General features: G+C 38.6%; 1 protein-coding gene across 10 annotated transcripts in view; it reads right to left on the reverse strand.

The window, feature by feature from the left end:
* Positions 1–449: 449 nt before the first annotated feature.
* The window catches only part of LOC136013124 (zona pellucida-like domain-containing protein 1), a 103,206-nt gene continuing 87,037 nt past the window's right edge, over positions 450–16,618 (reverse strand). For all 10 annotated transcript variants that reach the window (XM_065676485.1, XM_065676487.1, XM_065676486.1 and 7 more), the window contains 8 exons: positions 13,918–14,099; positions 13,185–13,257; positions 9,941–10,038; positions 9,213–9,293; positions 7,419–7,590; positions 5,952–6,060; positions 3,648–3,677; positions 450–2,315 (listed from right to left, as the gene is read on the reverse strand). In XM_065676485.1, the coding sequence (XP_065532557.1) occupies positions 2,140–2,315; positions 3,648–3,677; positions 5,952–6,060; positions 7,419–7,590; positions 9,213–9,293; positions 9,941–10,038; positions 13,185–13,257; positions 13,918–14,099 (921 nt within the window). In that variant the 3' untranslated portion in view covers positions 450–2,139. The remainder of the gene's footprint in view (positions 2,316–3,647; positions 3,678–5,951; positions 6,061–7,418; positions 7,591–9,212; positions 9,294–9,940; positions 10,039–13,184; positions 13,258–13,917; positions 14,100–16,618) is intronic.

A 16,618-nucleotide genomic window follows, 5' to 3' on the forward strand; every position in this document is an offset into this window, starting at 1 on the left:
CAGGCCCCAACAATTTTGGCCAAGTAGTTGTTAATGACCATAAATTTCTTTTCTCTGTATAAGCAACAGTTTCCAGAAACAGAGAAATTAAAACATACTAAGGATGAAAATGATTATCTCCATCACTGGAAATTTGCAGCTAAAGCTGCTGGTTATGAAGTAGTAATTACATTAATGGAATTTCTGTGGTTGTCTTTACAAGTAAATTAAAATAGATTATCTGAATTTACTTATCTCCAGACTGGGATATAAATCTCTAGAGTTTATTGACCTCCTTTAAAGACCAGTAAAGCTATACTTAACATTAATTTATCCTATATATTGAAAGCTCTAACCAAACTGAGTTAAAAATTCAGGTCCAGTTTTCATCTTTGTAGAATGAGGTCACTAAAAGCAAGTACACAAAACTGTAAAAATTTGACAGGTGGAGGAACAGTTCAGACAATGCATTTGTTCTGAAATGTTTCAAATAATTTTATTAAACTATCATGTTTTACATGTAATCAGACCTAACCCCTGAAGTGCAAAAATGTTTCTGAGGTATTAACACTGGAGGAAAACAGGCATAAGGGGTACCACAGCACAGTGGACTTTGTGAACAACAGCCATTTGCAGGATCAGAGAAAACTGAGAACAAGTCTGCATTTATCTTTAACCTGGAGAGACAAAATCCCTAATCAATAGCCAGTAGCATCACATCAATGAAATTACAGACATGGATAACACAGAATGATGATAAATATCAATGAGGTGTTCCTAGGCACATATGTACAGTATATGAAAAATGAAATCGAACTGGTGTATGCGTAGCCAAAATCCCAGTCATCTAGACAGTCCAGCTTAATATATGTTGTGTCTACAGCAGCCTCTAATACCAGCATTTTTGTCTAGTCTACGTAGAACTGACTGTCATGTTCTCCTGTTTGAGGGCACCTGGTCACTCACACTCCAGTTAAGTGTGCTGTTTATTAGATTAACTAGAGTCAATAGTACAGTAATGCTTATTACTTGTTATCCCTCTAGTTGCCCTCTCCCCCTCATCCATGCAGTGAAGAAGTTTAATTCATGCAGGAAATCTGCTAAAGAAATAAGCACTGATTTACATCTCTACATGTAGAAAGCAAAGCCTTACCCAAAAACTGCAAAGCTCGTGGGCAAAAGTGGCCCCTACAAATTAGGATATTAATGAGACTTTTTCTTAACTGCCAAGTTGTGCTCCAAAACTAGTTATGTATGAGGAAAGTACAGGCATTACTTGCTTGTATTAGCTTGCCTGCTCAAGGAGTTGGGGAGGGGAAGGAATACTTTTTCCCTTGGAGCAGCTCCTGAGGTTAAAATTTGACTGAAGGCTGTAGATGTGGCACTTCTGTGCAGAAGAAACTTGCTGCTGAACATCATTTAGATTTAAAGTCCTCACTGATTCTCACTCAATGATTTTGCTGGGAAAAGATTTTTCCACCTCAAGAACTGTAGCATTGTTCCTTGGGACCAACTGCAGTTTGTCTCAAACTATGTGACTTAAAGATACTCAACCAAATTATGCCCTTCATATGATATAATCACAATTCAGTGGAAGATACATCTAAGAAAACATTTCTAAATGAACAATAAGCAAAAATCACTTATTCTAAGTCTCTCTCGAGATATTTTTAGCCAAGATAAAATAAAACAAAGTCCTCTGGAGACATAAGTGTTTTCAGATCTGTGAAAAATACCATGACAAAATTAAAGTTATCCTTTTAGTAGGTGTGAGGTGTGTATGGACCTAAGAATGTTTCTGAATGTGTCAGGTTTAGTGCAAGCGTGGCATGCTTAGAAAGGTTCTCACCTTGAGTATTTTCAGCTTTGAGACTTCACTGGGAAGCTGGAGACACAAGCTTTATTGTCAGCACACCCATGGGCATGATGTTATACAGTCTGATCACAAACACAATTGAGATTCTCATAATTTTCTAGGATCGTTACGAATGTCACTGCTGCTTACCTACACAACATCATCTAGCAAAACAAAAATACAGAATAGCTGGAATAGAAGCTGGATACAGCTGTAGTATTGCCTTAATATTATTTTTGAACGGAATCATATTTCATGGGCAAGAAAGGCAGCCCCAAAGAAAAAAAGCAAGTAAATCATCAGTTTCAGTTGAAAACTGGGTTTCGGATGCCAGTCAAGACTGGACGGTTGGGCCACTTTCTGTGCAGAAGAGTTAAGGAGCATACAAAAAAGAAAATGCTTGTGATTCCTAGGATGACAATGCCTGAAATCAGTGCAGTAGTGACTGAGTTCAGCTGGAAAGGAAGTCCATCTGGATGAGCTGCAAGGAGAACAGAAAGGCACAGGTAAGTTCTGGTTACAATCTCTCAGCAGTGCCAAACACTCCTGTCTCTCCATCACCACACGCTATATACAGAATAATTACAATGAAGGGAATAAAACTGTACTTCAGAATGAGCAAATGTTGAAAATAGTTATCAGTTCTTTCAATATCTATGATATTGAGGAATAAAGAGAGTAAGGATACTTATAAGACATAATCTTTGATATGCTAGTGACTGACCTTGATTTGTGCTACGTAAGACAAGACTACTGGTGTCCAAGAACTATCAAGGCAGAGGTATAAGGATTTGTGGCCTAATCAAGTTAATGAAAGGGTTTCTTCCCTGATTATCAGTATTCACATCTCAATTCAAAGTGTGTATAAACCCTAAGTAAGCATATCTAGCAGCAAATAGCTGAGATACTTTATCTGTATACCTTCACAGAAGGCTTCTAAACACATTTATCAATTCTCAGAAGAGGTAACATATTTACTATTCAGCATAGCTCAACAGGCTGTGAACCAGTCCCGGGATGCTGGAACACACACATTCAGCCTGTACCATCTTTTCCAGCAGGGGGGAAAAACACACCCACATTTGAGTGGTAGGTGCTACCCAAAGCACCAATGTGCATTTGCCTAAGAGAGCAATTACGAGTGCTGGAGAGTGAGAAGAAACAACATAGCTTCTCCATGGGAAACCAGACTGCTTCTCCCAGAAACGTCCACTTACCCTCAACATCATGAAGGATGATGGTAAGGAAAGGTAGCAGCCATTAGCACAGCAAGCTGTGTGCAGCAAATGAAGAGTTTGGGTTTTATTATTTTAGTGATAGCCATGGGTAGGAACACATCACGTAGCAGCTCATTATAGAGCTGTGTTATATGTTTATATGCCAGGAAAGAAAGGTAGCTGCTTTTATGCAGCCTAAGTTGAGAAAAGAAGGGAATAAATAGTATTGGAGTTCACAGGACAGGATAGGTTGGTTGTGCCAGTCCTGTTATGAACAAGTGAAAGGTGGAATTGTCCAATGGACCACCTGGTTACCTTGACTATCTTTTCTTAGTCATCAGCTACTCCTTGTCATGAGCAGAGAACAGTAACAGGCTGAAACAAGTCCTCAAAGTTCCCAGAGGAAAAGCAACCTAAAACTTAAAAGACCTGATCTCCCCTACAGCCTATTTCCTTCATTGCCCTAGCAGACCACAAGTTGCAAACAAGCTTCTCCATAGGCTCTCTCTATATAGCTCAATCAAAATGGCTCATCTCCTCAGTTCTTTTTCACTCATAAACCCTGTTTTATGTTTCTTGAAGTCTGGTTAACTTACCAAGCTGTGAATTGTTGGTTGTTGTCTCATCTACAGAAAACAAAAACAGGATGCATTATATTTTACGAATACCTCTGCCTACTGCTCGCTTCCTTGCAACACAAAAGCCAATAGCTATACTTGCTATACTTGCTGCACTTGCAACACTGACTAGTAGCTTTTAGCATCTCTGGTAGAATAAGGACAACTCCACCAAATACATGAAATTGCTTTGTTTGTAATGTGAGCACACCCATGTGAAGTTACTTAATAGTCTGTTGAGGGAAAAAAAAACAACCCAAATTAATGGCCGCCAAAGAAAATTCACCTGGCTAACCTGAGGTGCCTCTGCAGATGTTGATGTGCATGGCACCAGCCCCAGACAGATGCAGCACCAGGCTATGAGGGAATTGAAGAGTCCATGCAACTGCAGACTTAACATTGGCACACATACCATGGTGAGTGAGGTGCAGCAGCTTTGATGGGCTCAGTACAAATGTATCTGTACTAAAGTTGGACCAGAGCTGGCCTTGAAAACAGTATAAGCATCTCCATGCAGCAGTGCACCAGAGTAAGCCAGTACTCCTCATTCAAAATCAGATCATCCTGTTCAAGTTCTCTCATGACCTTTCCTCTCTTCTTTTATTGACTATAGTATTCATGAACCTCACATTGTCTTCACAATGGGAAGGGAAAATGTGAGGAAATACCCTCTTTCTGCTCCAGAAGGAAAAGTGAAGTGCAAGTCAGATTAAGGGACTTCCACAATGCCACTCAGGAAATTTGTGATAGAGTTCAGAACTGAATTCCATTTTTTAAAGATTTCTTCCCATCAAACCATCCTCCTGACAGCAGGAGTGGGATGCTCCAAGAGCATAATACGGAGATGCAGAAATATGTTTAACCTGAAAAGCTTTAGCCACATACCTCAAGTAGATGACACCTAAAAAAAATTATTATTTTCCTTTTCCAGCTTTATTCATGTTTTCATATTAAAAAACTCAACAGTTGTAATTAAATCATTTACCCTTTCTTTGGGTAATTAAAAAGCCACAGACACATTTTCACTTGAAGTTATGCATAATTTTAATGTAATTGATAAATACCCTTTTTTTTTTCCAATAGTAAAAATAGAATTCACAGCCTTTCAATCATAAGCTATATTACCTAATAAGGTTGCTCATATAACAAGCTTTATCTGGTTTCCATTCCTCACCCAAGGCAATATTTCTCTAGCATACATGTTTGAGCAAATCTCTCATTCATTTCCCATAAGTAGTCACGCATGCAACTCTGTTCTTTTCACTTTTTCCTTGACTAATCAGATGGCAGCAACTCAATTGGGTCTACATATGATGCAGAAAAAAAAAACTTTTTTTTTTTTTTTATTGCAGAAATGTTGCTTATAACAAAGGGTATTTGTTCTAAAAATGGTCTTTTGCTACGATGGTTCCCTATTCTGAAAGGTCAGTTGTTCTCTTTGTATAAGTGGACACAACCACTTTGTGTGTAAAGAAGGATTTTATTTCTCAAGTGTTTAAATTATTTCCATCTAATTATTTCAGACTAAATCCAGTCCTTCTCTCAGCTTCCTGAATCTAAGACTGCTGAAACCAGTTGCTTAACTGTAAATACTTATAAATATCTGTAAACTCAATTTTTTAAACTTTTTAATATATGTGATTATTTTGTCAACAACAGTCTCAAATTCTTTTCAGAGACTGCAGGTTGCATTTAAAGCTGCCTTTTTAAACCAAACAATGCTTTGGCAATAAAAATGGAAGTCACGGGATTTAAAAGAGTAGATTTTAGATGACTCTGTTTAGAATTTACAATGTCCTGTTTTGGCCTTATACTTGAAGGCTAAGCAAAGCATGTATTAATTTTATGCAACACTTAGGTAAAAACCCAGAGGTGAAGCTGGAAGAAACAGTGACTAGAAAGTGACAGTGAATACTCATTAGCTGTCCAAATTAAATTGCAACACTGAACACAGTACCTTAAATTCCATTATTGGCAGTGAAATCTGACCAAAAAAAAAAAAAAAAAAGAGCCATCAACCCACTGAGTTTGGGCTTTTATAATGGTCTTACGCACATAACGATATCCCACAGTGATTTGACTGGAAACATGTGAGAGACAAACAGAAATATTGGCTCAAATTTTCTACCAAAGACTCGAACAGTAAGGGAAAAAAATAGTGCAGCAATCTCATGGAGAATCCACGCTTTCCTTAAGTCACTGAAAATTTATATTAAACTGCAAAACATTTCTCCAGATTTCTGGAATTTCTGCAGTCTATAGGAAAAGTTTGTTCATTCCTACCACTCCTTGTAATGATGGGGCCAGCAGAGATTACAGCATTGCCAGAGGTGCTCTGGGGGCTCCAAGTTGTCCTCCCACCAGTGTCTCTTCTTTCTCTGTTACTGCAAATCTGAGCGGTTAATCAAAACAATCACAGTTTCAGAGTGGAGTGGAATTATTGCCTTTCTATGCTTCATGCTTTAATGCAAACTCTTTTATAAGCAATACTACAACTTTGATTTTATTTCTTAGCATGCATTATATTACTTTGCAATAAAAATAGCTACAATATTCCCTGGAAGTGTATCTTATAAATGCCTCGCTTCCTGTTGATTTTTTCCTTTCTTTATTTATAGAGCTACGTTGCTGTTGTGCACAAGATCCATCCTATAGTATATTAAATTGTCATTAGGTAATTTCTCAAATCTTTGTTTACAGACAGTTTTTCCCAACAAACATGTTTTTCTTGACTAAGGATAGACAACATGCTACAATCCTTATCCCAGAAAGCTTCTTGAGTTAAAGTTTACACATTTTCCATAGAGTTCTAAATATCAATGACACATATTAAAACAATCCCCAGCATTCTGTCATCTGGAATCCACCTTTACCATCTCTAACTTATCTACCATTATCTTAGGTATTCACTCAAGAGTATTTCTTTAATTTCAACTTCATGTGAAGGAACTTGGACAAACTCAGCACATTAGTTCAATAGAAACAATTATTTTAAAGTGTAACGTAAAAGTATAAACATTGTACAAAATGTCAGAAGCATAGTGAACTGATAGCATTTTAAAATTCTAAATGGGAATTCATTCAGTAGGAAATGATACTGCATTCTGAAGACACCACAGAATATTCTGTGTTTATATGTTTATTTAGATGTTTCAGTTTCTAAAATATATTTATTGTTCCTGACATTCCTAAACTGAAATAATTTTTAATCGTCACAACTTCATGAACTTCAACAGAACAGCAGTTTCCAAACTATAGAGTGTGGTGATTAACTATAGGGAATGTAATTCCTCCCCCACACACAGCCACCATCAGAAACTTTCAAATTTTCCTTGATGGTATGATGGCACTTTACTATAGGTTTAAGTTTTCCATAAGTTCCGTTCAAAGATATTTCTGTTCATTCACTGCAGTTGTGGATATTTTTTTTCTTAGATACTGTACTAAGAATATCAGCTCTGAAGCTATCTGTTTTTAACTTTTACAAATGAATTAAGGACCAAAAGGCAAACAGGTAATTTCTTATGTGTTCAACAACCTGCATTTTGCAGGTCTAGTAGCATTCTATGTTTGGATGACAATATTCATAGCTCTGTTCATCAATTTATGTTTCTTCAGACACAAAAAGACATTCTTCAGATTACAAGTCACCTTAATTCTGTGCCATCCAAACTTCCATAGCATTAGTGTGCAGAATAACTCCAGTGTGCCTAGTTTAATTAACAGCAGCTTCCCTTCACTGAAACTTACTGGCACAAGAAAAGGACAGTCATCTGCTCTGCACAGCTTTGTCACACAGTGAAGGAAGACCGTAGACATCTTCTGGTTCTTGTGCTTCACAAAGCGAAAAACCTCAAAGGAAAACCGGCCCATTTGGCTCTTGCCGTTTTCAATTATAGTTGTCTGTGGGTCCTTGTCACAGCTAGTTTTTGTAGAGAAGATTGAAACTCAGATAAGCAGCTGTATTAGCATTTTGAAGCTCTAAACTGAGAATAAGGTATTTTAATAAGCTCAATGCTTCAGCTCCTTGGAAAAGAGCACAGCAACCTAATGTGAAGCCGCAATCTGCCTGTTAGGCTGCACAGTCCTGTGCTGAAATACATTTCTATAAAAAACAGTATGTTTTGTTTTGCAACACCACAGCTATAACCAAGGTAATATTTAATTCAAGTGTCCAGAGAAACCTGAGACCTGAAGCAAAAAGTAATCAAGTATGCTAACCAGTATAGACAGGCAACTCAAAAACGTAGACAATACCCCTCTAGCAACTGTCACTGCTAAGATTTAATCTGAGATACGCCAATATGTTTTTCAAAGTTCCAACTCAAATAAATGGTACTGCTAGGAGTAGAAGCAGGAGCTTGTCTTTAATCTTGTCTTTAAATGTTTGCTTAACTGCTTTCCTGAACTAGAGTCTGTGATGTTATACATCACTGTCATTCACCACAATGGTACCTTTAGTAAAATAAAGGCCAGTTTAGCTATTCAGTTTGTGTGTTTACGGTATCTCTAGTAGAGTCATTTTGTATATATGCTTCTCTACCTTCAGAATTCTTATGACTTTGCTCTTGCTTCTGTTCACTAACCAGATAAGTCCTGACATGTTACCTGTAAGCCTAGCCCTTGGTCCTCCCTGCTATTATTGATTAGACTTTCCAGGCAGTTTGGAGCACTGGTATTGGAGAGATTTACAACTGTATTTTAAAGAAAAGATCCACGAAATACTGAGTGTGCACAGGACCAGATGGGGGTATGATATAATAGGCATCACAGAAACACGGTGGGATGGCTCCTATGACTGGAGTGTTGGAATGGAAGGTTACAGGCTCTGTAGAAAAGACAGGCTCCTGCAGCCCTGCGGAGAAGGACTTGGGGGTGCTGGTCAATGAGAAAATGAACATGAGCCGGCTTCAGTGTGCGCTCACAGCCCAGAAAGGCAACCGTATCCTGGGCTGCATCAAAAGGAGCATGACCAGCAGGTCGAAGGAGGTGATCCTGCGCCTCTACTCAGCTCTCGTGAGACCTCACTTGGAGTATTGTGTGCAGTTCTGGTGTCCTCAGCGTAAAAAGGACATGGAACTGTTAGAACAAGTCCAGAGGAGGGCCACAAGGATGATCAGGGGACTGGAGCACCTCCTCTATGAAGATGGGCTGAGAAAGTTGGGGCTGTTTAGCCTGGAAAAGAGAAGGCTGCTTGGAGACCTCATAGCAGCCTTCCAGTATCTGAAGGGGGCCAATAGGGATGCTGGGGAAGGACTCTTCATCAAGGACTGTAGTGACAGGACAAGGAGTAATGGGTTAAAACTTAAACAGGGGAAGTTTAGATTGGATATAGGGAGGAAGATCTTTCCTGTTAGGGTAGTGATGCACTGGAATGGGTTGCCCAGGGAGGTTGTGAATGCTCCATCCCTGGCAGTGTTAAAGGCCTGGCTGGATGAAGCCTTGGGTGAGATGGTTTAGTGTGTGGTGTCCCTGTCCATAGCAGTGGGGTTGGAACTAGATGATCTTAAGGTCCTTTCCAACCCTAACTATTCTATGACCTACCTGAAAAAAAGGTCATATCGGAGATCATCGCTAGGATTACCAGATGGTGTGGTGTAACAGTAGTCCATCAAAACATTCCACCTGCACAGGAAACAAAGTGATAGACAAGGTGAACTGGCAACGTAAGAGTAGGGATGGAGAGCAAATGAGGTAAGATTAAGAGCAGTAAGGCAAGCAGACAAACTGATAATGCAGGCTGTTACACTGAAGCTGAGCCGCTGTACTTAACAGGTCACATAGAAGTGATCCTACATTCCCAATATATTACCTGTTTCTTCCCACTACTTAAAAAGTTAAACAGCACAGTATAGCAGCAGAACTGTATAAATCAAATAATTTGGTTTCATGCAAGTCAGCTGCCACAACAACGCAGGTTGTATACTTCTTCTCAGAAGTCACGGTCACATAGGACTTGAAATCAAAACCATCCCACTTTTAAAAGCCCTAGAATTTCACGCTTGATCAAGTCCCTTTCTTAAATAAGAGCAATATACAATTTAAATTACTATTCAGGAGAACTTTTATCATGAGTACAGCAGCAAGATATGCATTCAATTTGCAGTCAAGGACCTGATACCCCAGAGCTGAGGGCAGTGATTTCCAAACAATAACCAATATTTTGACATATTAAAGTCTATGAGGAAAGACAGCTGCTTCTAAATCAGAAAAATTTGCAACACCAAGAGCGAAATAGCAAGCAAGACAAGAAATAACATCCTTCATGGTACCTGCCATCAAGGTTGGTCGCTCTTACAGCTGCATATATTTTGGTTTTCAAAGGTAAACCTGTACTTGGAATAAGGAGCTGATGGCTGTAGGTTGAATCCTGAAAAACAAACATTGCCTCAGTGTACCAGAATTCTACTGTAACAACCCAACTGCAGCCACAGACTGAACTTCCACCTAATTTTTCTGACTGAAAAATGTGGGACAGTCATTTACTTTCTCCTCCTTAAAGGGAAGAAGTAAAAAGCAGTGCCAGAGCATTTGGCTACAAGTTTGTAAAGATGAGAAATACTTAACTGGCCTTAAACCTATGCAGCTATTTTGAGCAACACTTCACTGGCCTTATCCTTTGCAACTATTTTAGGGAAACTGCTTATGATTTTATGAAGTGGTTGGATTCTTGATTAAAGAAAATGTAGCAATCGTTAACATTTTATTAAGCCTCACAGCACCTACAGGCAAATGTATCAGCTACTGTTGTTTTCTAAAAGAGGAGCTTGACTAGGTTGTAACAGTGCCCCAGGAGACAGCTTTTATATATCTTAAGCTGTAGCCTGGGAAAACAGACACATTCTATTGTGCAAAGTGTAGTTTTGATGGAAGTTGGCTTGTTGAAAACTACAACTAAACATTTTCATTTAAATTCCAGTATTTAAAAAAGCTGTTTCAAGAAAGCTGTATATAACATAAAAGTTGGGAACGACCCATATACTGCTACATAGATATAGCTGTTCTATTGGTCTCTTGTTCAAAGGCTGAGCCATTAATGTCAGCACAGCAACAAAGCTACAAAGCAGATGTGAGTGACAGATGTTAATTCAGCATACCGAAATGCACTTACTGGTAACATCACCTACGTCAAATTAGTTGCTAACACAGAAAGCACAGGGGCTCAGCACTTTGAGACCTAGTCAAGGTCAAAACACTCAATACATAGAAAATTTTTTGTTATAATCAGGATTTTGGCCAGGTTCAGTGTGGCAGGCAAGACCAAGACCAGCAGCTGACAGCAACAAGGATTAAGCACAAAATCACCTATGTTTTCCAAAGAGAACAATGCCAAAATTCACAGCATGCCCAATATTAAATCTCTGCAGCATCAGGGCCCTTGGGAAGTGTCCATGCACACACACAGACCAGCTCTGTGACATACACAAGCAAGTCCTTGAGAAACCATTTAAGTAAGTTCAGGTAAGTTTCCTTTCTTTAAAATTAATTCTACATTTCTCTAATAGGTAGCTCTGTCACATTTTGCAACTGATTAAAAAGTGCACAAAAAGTCCCTCACTCTTGCATTCCACAGTTCTTTTTTTTCTTAAAGAGTAGGTTTTATTCAGTTGGACAGATATTTACAGGAAAGCCTAAAAGCACACAACCACTTAGGATCTGTGAAAGCCCAATAAATATTTTGCTATTAAACTCTTGAGTCTATCATGTCTCTTCTTGTCTTTCCTAACAGTAACATGCTAACAACATAAATGTAAACATCACCTTGCAAGGGAATATGGAAGCAAGCTGAAAGATGAAGAATCAATGTTAGGAAATAACATTACAGCCAAAGTTTAAAAGTATGGCTGCTTTCAGTCAAGAGCCAAATCTGTACACAACCCCTCACCAATGCCAAGAGTGGACAAGAGCCTCGAGGTCCCTCCCAGATCCAGCACTCCCTAACAGGGACCAAGTGAGGCTGCAGAATAAGAGTTCACAAGACCATGGCTGTCCCAAGAAACACTCCCAACCAGACAGGCTGTAAGCAATGTGTGAGCTGTCTGTGTATACACTGAGCCCTAGGATGTGAACCAGAAAGGGACATCCATCACTTGAATCTGCCATCCTTAACAGTATCATTCATGCTAGTGCTACTCACTAGACTGAGTAGTATGACGGAAACCAGAGGAATAAGACAGCACTGTTCATGATCAGCTTGTAAACTCACTGGGTTAGGGAGGATGAAAGCCCCTCTTGGCATCTGGTATTTGAGGAAAAAATATGCTCAGTATGAGTATCAATAGCACTTACACCTCACTGTTTTCAGAATTGGGCCCTGAAAGGCAGCAAATAGGTGGTGGTCAATGTTTACCCTGAAAAATTTAGCTACCCTTACCCTGCCTTATCTTTTTGGCCACAGGTTTATTTAAAAATGAGAGAATTATAATCTTCACTTTAACATACTATATGATATTTGTAGCTCTGTTCTGTCAAACAAACAATTTTTTTAAGCATGCCTTTGGAAAACATCCTGTTAGAGTATTTATAGCTCAGTATGTTCAAAACATACAACACCGACTTTTAAAACAGTTGCATGACTTTAACTCAACATCATGATGGCATGAATAATAATGTAAAAAAAACAGATTCATAATTTACAAAAATGATGCCTGATAGATTGAAAAATTGATATCTAAATCAGCTATATAAATGGATGAATAAAAATTTTAATCAGCATAAAAAAATCATTTTGCGGATGTTGAGTAAAGGTACAAGCATTTTTCATGTTTTACTCTCACCATCCACATTTATGTAGTAAAAGCTTTTACAATAATGCATATCAAAGTTAAATTATCTGAAACATATGGGAGTAGTGTTAGAAAATGTTAAAATTATTAACCCATAAAATCTTGAAAGTCCATGCAATGAGGTCACAAGTGCAGCGGGCTTTTTTGAACAAATTCCACAGCCCTCAGTTCAATTGCAGGTGACCAAAACATTCTGACGAAGCACGAATATAAAAATACCCCAGCAAGAGTGCTACAGTGCTTATTACTAAGGGAACAGGTCTGGAATATTTTTATGGAATTCTACAGAGCACTCTCTGTGTCAGTACAATACACACATACACAGACAGACATATATAGTAACAGGTACACACACATAAACAGAATAAATGCAGATAAATACACTTTGGAGTGAAATCATTATTACTACAACTGATTAGTCATGTGGCACTACAACCTGAAAGCCAGAGCTCTAAAATGGGGAACTGTATAAATACAGGACAAAAAGACTCTGTCTGTCCTCAAAGACCTGCCATATAAATACAGGACAACAGGTACATGCAAACAAAAAGGACAAGGGAACTCAGAGATGAAAGGTACCTGGGTGAAAGGCCTGGTTCATGGGAGCAGTGGGAAGGGAATAGCAAATAATAAGGAGGAGTCTATACTTTGTTCTGCTAATCTAGCTTGTACCCACATAGCGCTCAGCTATGGTTTTAATGCAGGTCATACTACCGTGTTTTTTACTCACATTGTAAAGCAACAAATTCAAAGTGCTGATAAATGTACCATTGTTCTCTCTTACAGAAATAGCAGCTGATGACCTACAACAGAAGCAGAAATCAATAAATATCACAAAGATATCTTTGTGTGTGTTTCCGTACTTCATTGTTTTTTATCATCAAAAAAAGCCAATGAGTCATATCGCAAGAAGTTAATTTATGCATTTGAGTTATAAACTTCAGAAATAGGAATTTATAGTTGGAGCACTGACAGAACCTTAACCATGAAGAAAATAATGGATACTGCTGAAAACACACATCAGAAAAATAATTAGTAGAAAGGCAAAGTCACAAAAGGGTCATGATGTACAAGGTATAGTCATGGAAATATTTTATTTTGAGCTCTATATTCAAATGCTTTCAAATTTTCATCAAGAATTTTAGTTATTTTGCTGCCTCCATTTTGTCATCAGACAACCTGAGTTTTAAAGGAAGCTTTACATTATTTAAGGCTCTCTTCATGAAGGCAGCTCCTCATAAACTGTTATCTCATACAGTGATGTTATAGTATTTTATTTTCCTTTGCATCACCTCTTCTTTCAGTGCTTTTTCCTTCCTCTTTACTCTTATACAGCTAAAAATTACTATGTTGACAATACTGCTATGGCATGCATATGCTTAGGCATATGTGCATGTGTGTGCATACACATGGGCTTACACAAATATGGGAATGAAACATATAGAAATAAAAAGCACACTTACGAAGCAAGCTGGGTATTGTTAACCAAGTACTCCAGTGGATAGCTACAGCTAAATTTGTACAGCAGCCCAGGCAAATAGCTGATAATCGTTGGTGGGTCTGGTGTATCAATATAGCCTGAAACATTACCTATCTGTACCACTGAGGTGTTTCCATAAGCATTGATACCTCGAACTGAGGATACCTATTGAGGGAGATAAAAAATTCCTATTATCAGAAAGTTAACTATGGAACAAAAATTACCTAAGGACACTGATGCTTTGGCCCATTATTCAGCCAGAGATACCATCAGAAAATCCTTCAAAAATAGTTGATCTCAATAATATATTCCCTGTGTTTTGTTTTTCACCTACCCAAAATAATGCATATACACTTCATAAGAAATATCCCTGTTCTTAAAACAGACTTGAGCAACACTAAAAAAAAAACCCAACCAAAAAAACCTCACATGACTTACTGAGAAAAAATCTGAAGAAACATTTTGAGTACAATTAAAACATATTTGCCTAAAATGAATTTCCATATTCAATAAAGCCAATACACAAGAAATTTCATTCATAGAAACAATACTTTGTCACTCTTGAGCTTTGTTTTTGACACATAAAAACCAGTGTACTTTATAAGCTGATACAAGCCAAACAGCTGAACTTCAAGTCTGTTTTTGTTTATGTACTACACCTCTAAATTTATATTATAAACTATGTGCAAAGAAACACTGTCAGAAATGCCAGAGCTGAAAAGTAATACAATCTTAATGCCAACGCAACCTTAATTCTGTCCCTGAATACCTGCTATCCTCACAGAGTGAGCTGAGCCAGAAATAACGTGCAGTCCTCTCAGTAGGGCCCTATCTTGGTAGGCATGTACACAATAAGGCAGATTAACAGGGCACTGGACATTCACTGTAGCATTTCTTTTGCATAACAGTATTAGCAAAAGAGATGCTTTCAATAGTTTTAGAATTTGCAGTTTCTTAAAAAGACATTTCATTATGAAGGAATCATCCTGAGATGTACATGTATTTCAACATTTTGCACAAAGTAGCACAGGAGCTATTTTGATTTCTTTGGCTATGAAAGAAATGACTACAAGACAGATGCAGTCTTACACTTTGCCAGTTGTATACCTAGTTATTTACCAAATGGCAGGAAAGTGATGAAAATCAAATTTCCTAGGATTTGTTCATTGACTAAAAAACATAGGCTAGAGTATTAAGGTAGTATAGCCAACTACAGCTTCCTCACCTTCCTACCTCCCAAATTTAGAAAGTTGCATCTGATGTATTACAGGCAGACCTGGGTTTTACCCGAGTTCTGCCTCAACTATTATATATCCTTTACTTCCACAAAAAATTAGTTTGAAGGTCATTGCTGTGAAACACAGCCAAGAAATGCATAGGATTGTATCACTCCACTGTGGGGAACATGATAAGAAATGCTCCTAGCTCCTTTAGCCTCCTTCTTTGTGGCATAGTATGCATAAGCTTAGAGGATGAAAGGAGCTTCTGGTTACATTTTTAGCAGCTGCTACTTTGTATCTTGTGCACCCTGGTTGGGAAGCTTCATGGGAAGATCCAATTAGAATCATATAAACATAGAATAATTAGGGTTGGATAGGACCTGAAGTTAATCTAGTTCCAACCCCCCTATACCTTGGGAAGGGACATCCCGCACTAATCCATGTCACCCAAAAACTCCATCCAACCCGGCCTTAAATGCTGCCAGGGATGGAGCATTCAGAACTTCCTTGGGCAGCCTGTTCCAGTGCCTCACCACCCTCACAGTAAAGAACTTATTCCTTATATCTAACCTAAACTTCCCCTGTTTAAATGTGAGCCCATTATCCCTTGACCTATCACTACAGTCTCTAATGGAGAGTCCCTCCCCAGCATGCTTGTAGGCACCCTTCAGACACTGGAAGGCTGCTATGGGGTCTCTACACAGATTGTCTTCTCCAGGGTGAACAGTCCCAACTTAGTCAATCTGTCGAATTTTTTTGCCGCGCTTCCCTTGGCATGCCTTTGGCAGTACCAATATCCCTGCATCTGCAGGCTTTGTGGCTCCCTAAGCCATAAATACATCCCCAACCAGACCCATAATTTGTGTGGCATCTTCAAGCTGAGGTATCCTCCAGCTGAGTAGGTGTCCCAGATGAAAAAGGTGTTGATGGAACAATGTTGGTGCAGTGCCATGCTCCCCTTGGCATGTTTTTTTCAGCCCTAGTATCCTGAGAGCTGTAGGCTTTGTGGCTCTCTGAACGCTAACCCTAACCCCAATTTGCCTGGCATCACGGATCTGAGGCCGACATCCTCCAGTTGAGTGGGTGTCCCAGATGAGAAAGGTGTTCAAGAAGCAATGCTGGTGCATTGCCATGCTCTCCTTGGCACGCCTTTGGCAACCCAATTTATTTGGACTCCAAATACTGGAACCAGTGTTTGGTTCTGTTTGTTTGGGGGTTGTGGTGTTTTGTTTGTTTCAATTTTTCCTTCCCTTAAAACATCAGACTTACAGTTAAAGTCAAATAGGAAGTTCGGGGAATTTACAGTGTGATTAACTCTATGTGAACAGCAAGATGTTTTTTCCTGTCAAATTCTTCTACTCCAAGTCATGGAGGTGCTACAGTTTTTTAGGGAAAATAGTAAAAGATAATCTTGAACTTGGTGAACAGTTCTTGTTGAAATATTAAAAAGAAAATCTGAGGGAA

Source organism: Lathamus discolor, chromosome 4 (genome assembly GCF_037157495.1).
Source record: "Lathamus discolor isolate bLatDis1 chromosome 4, bLatDis1.hap1, whole genome shotgun sequence".
NCBI classification, from domain to species: Eukaryota; Metazoa; Chordata; class Aves; order Psittaciformes; family Psittacidae; genus Lathamus; species Lathamus discolor.